Here is an 8,521-nt window from a genome sequence, read left to right on the forward strand (position 1 = left end):
TATGTCTTTGCATTTTCGTTTCATTGTCTGTTTGTTTAAAAAAATGTAAAATCTGTCAGAAATAAAGTATAAAAAAAATACATTAAACTCTCATAATGTTGCAAAAAAAAATAGAAAATAAAAAATAGTCCAATTCCCATCATCAATCCAAGCTTTTAACCAAAAAATGTATGCAACTATGGATGTGAAAAAATGTTGTGACTTTGCATATATTTCTAAAAATGCTGTAAACTAAACTAAAGGTGGTTCGATGAAATATTAGAGTGTGACTTTTTGTTTTGTTTTGCTGGCTGTGTATCTAATGCTCTAAATGCTGAGTTCTAGTTTAATCAGAGGGTTGATCTGGGAAATGCAAAACAGTTTGGTCATTATTTGCATCAGATTATGGAATTTCACATCAAAGCATCCTGTTCCTTTTCACACTCTCAGCAGGTTGTCAGGTCAGGATGGACGCGTCTCTACAAAACACGAGTATTTCTAACCTCTGCACCGTGAATTCATCTTTGGTGTCGCCTTTGGAGTACAGCATGTACCCAGCCGCCTATTCTCTTTTTTTTATCGTGGGTTTTCCGGCTAACTGCCTGTCTTTGTACGTAGCCTGGATGCTGATGAGAAACGGCAGCAACATGGCGGTCTACCTGGTGAGCCTGTCCATCTCGGACCTGCTTTACATCGTCTCTCTGCCCGTGTGGATTGAACTGTCTCTGCGGAGGCCTGTAGGCTGCGGACTCTGCAGTGTAACAGCTGTGGTCATGAACAACAGCTTCTACGTGGGCTCGGGCCTGCTTTGCTGCATCTCCGTCGATCGCTACCTAGCAGTGGTCTACCCGCTCCACTTCCACTGGGTCCGAGAGGTGAGGACTGCAGCGGTGGTGTGTGTTGCAGTTTGGACTTTGGAGATTGTAATCCACATTATCCTCCTTAGCCACACAGGGGCACTGCAGGCTTTCTCCTCAAGCACCCTGTGTATGGAGAAAATACCTATGTCGCATGAGACAGCCCATCTGGCCCTGACACGGGTCATTCTGGGGTTCTTCGTCCCTTTCGTCATCATGTCTTTTTGCTTTCAGCAGATTATGTACTCACTCAAACGTAGCACTTCCATTGTGGCCGAGGAACGCAGGAAAGTCGGGCGGCTGTTGTTGCTTCTCCTGCTGGCCTACGTGGTGGCCTTTGTGCCGTACCAGACTGTCATGTTGCTCAGGGCCGTACTGGAGCCACGCACCGACACCTCGGCCTTCCAGCTCAAAGCCGCATACCTGGTCACAGTGGCTACCACCACTCTGAATAGTGTACTAGATCCGATAATATACTGTTTAATCAGTGAGAGCGCTCAGGGGGAGATTAAGAAACTTATAGAGAAAGGAAGACAAGTTTGTAAATGGAGGAGAAAGTCTGAGGTTTCTAATCAAATTCAGTCTGTTTCTCAGCAGCTATAGATCACTTCAGCTTAGTTTATGTTCATGTTTTCGTTGTGCAAGGCTGTAATTAGTTAGGACTGCATAATTTCCTTTTTTTTCCCCCTTCTGATATGCTGCTTTCGGTTGTTTTCTCTTTTTTTGGTTGTTTTCTCTTTTTTTCCCTTCTGACATTTTATTATAGCACTTTCTAAGAGTAAATACACCAATACTGCACTCTAAAAGGAATAAAAAAAAAAATGTGTACTGTTCTATAAAAACAACTAAGTTTGAAAATGTAAAAGTACCAGTTTGTCTCCATTTAGTATTTTTTACTGGTATCTTCAAAAGTTAATGTACTTTTCATTCTTAGTGATGACTTTTTTTTTCCTACTGAATGACATGTTTATATTTTATTATGCAAAACATCATCCCACCATGTGCTATATTTAACCCATAAAGACCTAAACAACCTCCAACAACCAAAACCATCTACTGATCTAAACTGTTTAATACCTCTAATCCACTAATCCTACTAATACATGTAAATAATTGGTGTAAAATGCAGTTTGTGGTCTTTTCATGATCATCAGATATGACTTATTCAGACGTTCAGAGGCTCAATAGTTACCATAGAAACACCGTCATCTCCTACAACATTGATTAACCACTAAAACCCGCTTGTTTGATAAATGACAGTGGATGGACACACTTGCTTTTACGCTCAGTTAATGATAAACTTTACTGAAAAACTCAAGTTTTCTTCAGTTTTCTCTGTTTCTGATAAAATAACCCTCAACTTTAATCTGAGCTTTTATGATTATCTACACGATCAGTGAGTCAAATATAATACCTGGTTTTCACTGACAAAAAATGAAAAATACAGGGGATAATATTACAATAAATGGGGATATGTCACTTAAGAAAGGTTAAATAGAGAGAAAAATTCATTTGGGAACTGACAAAAGTCACACTGGGTCTTTATGGGTCAATCATGGTATAAAAGCAAGATCCCATTTATTTCTGTATTATTTGATCAATGATATTTTTCAATCACCTTTTCAAGTGTCTTTTCTGTTTCTGGATTTAAGGCATGTATATTCAGCCTAACAACTGACCATACCTACCACTACACTATGGAAACATTTAGTCCAACAGATAAGTGGTGTTTCATGGGAAAACAGACAATAATAATCAGCATCACTTCTACGTGTGTCCAGGTCTATATTGACTCACCAAACAAAAAGACAAGCAGCCTCATTTATCATAAGTGTCTAAATTAAATCTGCCGTGGTCAACCAACACTGGTAGTTTGTTCAGTCGTGGCCTGTCACCCACTAAATGACATTCGGTTGCCATGACAACAAGGAGGCAGCTGTAGACTCTTCCTGTTTCTATAAGCGGGTTGATTAAGCAGAAGACGAGACAACTGGGTGAATCTACTAGAAGGAGCAGAAACATGACTGGTTAAAAAGTGAGTACAATGTTTTGTTTTGTTTTGTTTTGTTTTAAATAAAATACACTTCATTATCATCATAATTATTAAACATTCATTTGGGATTTCTAGAATTTCTGTTTCATAACCTCTTTACAACAGTTCTTTTTTGATTGTCAGACAATGGAGTAGTGGACTAAAAAGTAGAATATTTGCCTTTAACCCATAAACAACCACTGCTGACCAAAACCATCTACCAATATAAACTGTTTAATAAGTTCTGATCCATTAAACCTATCAATCTATATAAATAATTGTTATAAAATACAGTTTGTCAGCTTTTCATGGTCATCAGATATGACCCATTTGAATGTTCAGAGGCTTCATAGTTACAACAGAAACACTGTCATCTTCTATAACATTGATTCACCAGTAAAACCCATGGAGTTGGATCAATGACAGTGAATGGAGATATTTGAGTTATGTTCAGTTAATGATAAATTTTGGTGAAAAAATCAAATTTTCTTCATTTTTCTGTTTCTAATATTATGACAATTAACTTTAATCTGAGCTTTTATGAACAACTACGTAATCAGTGAATTAAACATGGGAAAATACCAGATTTGTATTGAAGAAATGCAAAATGCAGAGGATAATACTACAATAAATGGTGATAAATTGTTTAAGAAAGGTTTAATACAGAGAAAAATTCATTCGGGAACTGCTGGGAAAATAACACTGGGTCTTTTTGGGTTCAGATGCAGTGCAGTAGAAGTATTAAGTTTCATAAAATGGCAAATGTGGATATTTGCATGAGGGCAGAATTGTTTTCATTATTGTACACATAGTGACACCTGACAGAGGGCTACACATGTACTCACAGGACTCTAGGAACTACAATTTCCTGTTTTGCATTTAGACCAAATCTGTCCACATCAACACATTTTCTAATTTGTCATTCCACAACTGAAAAAGAGAAGGAAAAAGGCCAGTGTCACTTCCACAAATTCACCTAGAATCACCAGCCTAATGTCAGCTGTAATGAGTTAACCCTGTTAGCTAGTGTTACCTGTTAATCAGCTTCTCATTTATTTGGAGGTTGATATTTTATAGTTTTAGGGAATAAAGAGACATAAAAAAAAAACAGCAGCAACAAACCTGTGAAGGTGTGTAGTATATGAAACACAAAACTAAGATCTTTAAAAGTAAAAAATAAATAAATTAAAAGATAATAATGATAATAGACAGACACTGTATTATGTGGAGGTTATCAGTCAACCCTAATCATTCCATATTTTAAAAAGTCTTCAAAAATGACCTTAGCCACATTGTTTCTGATTTCTGACATTATTTGATGCTGTTGATTGTGTCCCTAAAACCCTGTGTACTTGTAAAAAGGAAAAGTAAAGTACAAGTCCCTTATTCTGCCTCACATGATGTGCTAATGTTGGAATATTCCTGCTGTTATACAACACTAATGTGGATATTCAATATGCAAAACATTATTTTTCTCTACATTTTGCCATGTAAACAGTGTATGAGGAGAGAGAGAGAGAGAGAGAGAGAGAGAGACAGATACTTCATTTATCCTAAATTGTAAAACTACAGGGTTAGAGGTCATATTAAATAGTAACTTTATCCTTTAGAACCCATTTAGTTCAGTTTTGTGTCTTTTGAGTCTGTGCACATATTTCCTGTATTTTCTAGTTGTATCTAAAGAAAAAAGAATGAGTAATAAATATGCATGCTCATTCCACCTCTGCAAAAACAACAAAGGTAAAGGTGACCAAAAACATATTCACCGTACTGTATCTCCGACAATCTGAACCAATACTTGACAGAATTTTTTTTTTTTTTACACAGAAAAACAGAAATACACCAATTAGAAAACCCATCTGTTGTGAGAACAGGATAAGCCTCTTGTATTTCTGCTATCCACATGTTGCTGTCTTCAAAGTCACTTGCATGTTCTTTTCATTTGATGGTTCGTTCCTTTAAACACATTCTCTCATGTTTCTTTTGAAGGCCTTCCCATGTAAACGTCATATCTGCGATGGAAAACATCAGCCTGGCCTTTAATCACTCTGAATGCTACCTAGTGGACAGTGCATCCAGGAGGGGGGCGTTTTTATTTTTCTATCTGCTTATCATCCTGGCTGCCATCCCATCCAACACCTTCTCCCTGTATGTGTCCTGGCAGCACATCAGACAGAGAAATGAGCTCGGTGTGTATCTGTTCAACCTGGCCATGAGTGACCTCACCTTCACCGTGGGCCTGTCGCTGTGGCTGGACTTCCTGTGGAGAGGAGTGTGGGCTCATGGAGATTTTGTGTGCGGTCTGTCTGTCTTCATTCTTTTCACTAACTTTTACACCAGTGATGCTCTCCTGTGCTGCATTGCTGTCGACCGTTACCTGGCAGTAGTTCATCCATTTAAGTACATATTCTTGAGGAAACCTGGGACTGCAGTAGCGGTCAGTGTCGGCATATGGGTGTTGGTGATCTGTTTCAACGCCACTACCATCCGCTGGAAAGACTACTACTATGAAAACAAAGCATTCTCATTGTGTTTTGATATCCTCCTTCCGCAGTCAGAGAACCTGGCTCGAACTAATATACTGCGCTTCTTCCTGGGGTTTATTGTCCCGCTTGTCCTTGTGTTATTTTCCACCTGGGGGATCTTTAAAGCAGTGAAATCCAACCGGGCAACAGAGGAACAGGAGCGTAAACGGATTGTAAAGCTGCTCATAGTAGTTCTGCTCTGCCTTTTGATCTGTTTTGGACCTGTCCACACCATGATGCTCCTTCGTACATTGGTTCCTGACTGTAAGAGCGCCGCGCACCTACTCTATCCATACAAGATCAGCATTGCCATCTCAAGCCTCAACTGTCTCGCAGACCCTCTTCTTTACTGCTTCATCACTAGGACAGGACAGGCCATCGCCAATCAGGTTGTTCTGTACGTCCAGGGAAAGAAAAATTTCAAAGATGGAAGTCAATGTATGGAAAATAAACCATAACAAATCTAGCATAGGAATAAATATATTGACTCTGACTAATTTGTGATACTTCGGATGACAATCAAAATAATGTTGCTTAAACACTAATGAAGTTCCGTTAAAGGAAAGGAACATCTACCATCAACAAAAGCGGCAACAGAAGCTTTGAGAGATGGAAAATCCGGAGAGAGCTGACTGCTGTAGTTTGTCATACTTATGTATTTTTGGTCAAGGAAGAGACCAGTGAAAACGGCAAACTGATTGGACCAATATTCTGGGAGATATTAGTAATTTTGGAATACAATGGTCTCCCAATGGCCAATCATGTTGCTGCCCAGAATCACAGAATTGTCACTGAAGTGGGTTACCTAGCAACAGATAAACAATAGGGCCACGTTGCCATGGTGTCAAATTTCATGTGCAGAAACAGGCATGCCAGCTGAGAGGTTATTCAACTGAAAATGTCAGTGGAATTTAGCAAGAAAGTAAAGAAAAGAAAGGAATGAATGAATTGGATCAGAGGATCTAGACCCTGTGGTTCCCCACGGGTCAACGCACTAGTGTTAGTATTCGTATACAATAGAAAGCAGTAGTTTATTGACAAAAGCTTGGGAATATTTCAATCACATTCTCCTCCTTTTAACTACCTGTGGAGCACCTTTTCCAAAACCCTTCTTCACTAAATCAAAAAATAACAAACTTATAGACAGAGTTAGATACAGATATTCTTAATTTTGAACATAGGTCGGCAAAAGAAATTCCAGAATTAAAAGGACACTAATAGACATAAATCAACCACAAAACAAAACAAATGTCACACAAATGTGTAACTATTTCATTGTGGCTCTCATAACAATATTTTATGTCCAAAAAGGAGTAGGAAGAAGCAGAGCTTTTATTGTCCTAACCAAATTTTACGTGACTTGTCTAATCAGCTAATGTATACAGTCCATAACAAAGAATAGGTCAATCATCAAATTACAAAAAGACAACAAATGATTACATACCATCAATAACTACTACTGTTGTACTCACATTCAATGTTACTATATCTCTGTAAAATAAACTAACAATCACACTGAGTCTGCCCGAGAAGGTTGTGAGTATGGTGTGAGCGGAATGATCTTACTTTGGCCTATAATTTCTTTTTCAGACAGATCATAGGGATCACGTCTGTCAAAAACTAAATACAGTCTACTCTTGTTAAACCGCCCGCCGTTATACCGCCATTTTCGCTCACCGCCAACCAAAACCATTGCACAAAAATCCCCAATGCATTATTCCATTAGCTACCGCCATTTCCGCCTATCGCCATCCACCAGCCCAGTTCCATGCACAAACAACACTTATACCATTGATTTCCCGACCGTTATACCGCCAGCGTGATTGCCATCGAGTACACATAAATTTTAACAATGCACTGAACAAACGCGCCAGACGCTGATCGCGACAAGCTACGAGTAGGTCTACGGAACGGCCACCGTTCATTTATCGCAGAACACTCAGTAGGTCAGGATGTCGGGAAGAGGACGTGGGATTAAGCCAAAGCCTCAAGATGATGGGGTGTCATTTCCCGACACGGTATAATAATGCTTAAAATGTTTCCCCACTTTAAATGATCCCTTACAACATAACAGAATCAAGATTTATTTAGAAACGCAATTAGAACGGGTTAACGGAGGCAGCATAGACATCATATAGTAAAGACATGCACATTATGGACGCAACCCAATGTAACACCGTTTTTGCTATACCGCCAATTTGGCCGTGAACGGAAGTTGGCGGTATAACGAGAGTAGACTGTAACACTGTCAAAACTTTTCTTATCAGCTAACATTCACAGTAAATGGACTGTTATCATCGTATTTTACAGAAAACATTACCCTATCGTGTGTTCATAGCATTCCTGTCGCTAACACAGGTTGCTAGGCTAGTGAATTCATTTTCGTTTAACTCTTAAAGACCCAAACATCCACTAGCGACAAAAAGCATCTATTGATCTAAAAATGTTAAAAAGGTGTTGATCCACTAATTATATCAATACTTTTAAATAATTAGTGTAAAATGTAGTTTGTCATCTTGTCATTGTCATCACATATGACCCATTTGGACGTTCAGAGGCTTCACAGTGAACGTGGGAAACAGTCATCTTCTACAACATCGATTCACCGGTAAAACCCATGGAGTTGGATCAATGACAGTGGATGGACACACTTGTTTTTACATTCAGTTACTGATATCTAAGCTGAAAATGTCACTTTTTCTTCAGTTTTCTGTTTTTGATATAATAACCCTGAACTTTAATCGTAACTTTTATGAACATCTACATGATCAGTGAATTAAATACAAGAAAATGCTTGATTTTCAGTGGAAAAAATGTAAAATACAGAGGATAATATTACAGTAAGTGATAAATCACTTAAGAAAGGTTAGATATAGAGGAAAAATTTATTTGGGAACTGACAAAAGTAGTACTGGGTCTTTATAGGTTAAAGCAATACTTTAGCATCTGCACTAAAATGTTCAGTTTTAGAGTGAATTATGTGGAAAAAGTTTGCATAACATGTTGGTTTACCACTGCTGAAGACATAAGGATGAAGACAGATGACGCTCATTTAATGGAGTCTTAAATCTTGACAGAAAATAATAAATGCAAAGAAAATATGTCGAAAAAACATCGAGTAGAGAGTG

At 38.2% G+C, this 8,521-nt stretch overlaps 2 protein-coding genes across 2 annotated transcripts; both read left to right on the forward strand.

Moving 5' to 3' along the window:
* Window positions 1-439: 439 nt before the first annotated feature.
* On the forward strand, window positions 440-1,839 carry LOC115413296 (G-protein coupled receptor 4-like). The gene has a single exon (XM_030126041.1). The coding sequence runs from the start codon at window positions 447-449 to the stop codon at window positions 1,437-1,439; it is 993 nt and encodes a 330-aa protein (XP_029981901.1). The 5' UTR covers window positions 440-446; the 3' UTR covers window positions 1,440-1,839.
* A 477-nt stretch (window positions 1,840-2,316) lies between these two features.
* gpr65 (G protein-coupled receptor 65) lies at window positions 2,317-6,278 on the forward strand. Its single transcript, XM_030126042.1, has 2 exons — window positions 2,317-2,871; window positions 4,858-6,278. Exon 2 carries the CDS (start codon window positions 4,886-4,888, stop codon window positions 5,849-5,851), a length of 966 nt encoding a protein of 321 aa, XP_029981902.1. The 5' UTR covers window positions 2,317-2,871; window positions 4,858-4,885; the 3' UTR covers window positions 5,852-6,278.
* The last annotated feature ends 2,243 nt before the right edge of the window (window positions 6,279-8,521 follow it).

This window comes from Sphaeramia orbicularis, chromosome 22, assembly GCF_902148855.1.
Source record: "Sphaeramia orbicularis chromosome 22, fSphaOr1.1, whole genome shotgun sequence".
In the NCBI taxonomy this organism is placed as follows: Eukaryota; Metazoa; Chordata; class Actinopteri; order Kurtiformes; family Apogonidae; genus Sphaeramia; species Sphaeramia orbicularis.

Bases quoted from the DNA above. Each gene is read 5' to 3' on its own strand.
- LOC115413296 (XM_030126041.1), top strand. From the start codon at position 447: ATGGACGCGTCTCTACAAAACACGAGTATTTCTAACCTCTGCACCGTG.
- gpr65 (XM_030126042.1), top strand. From the start codon at position 4,886: ATGGAAAACATCAGCCTGGCCTTTAATCACTCTGAATGCTACCTAGTG.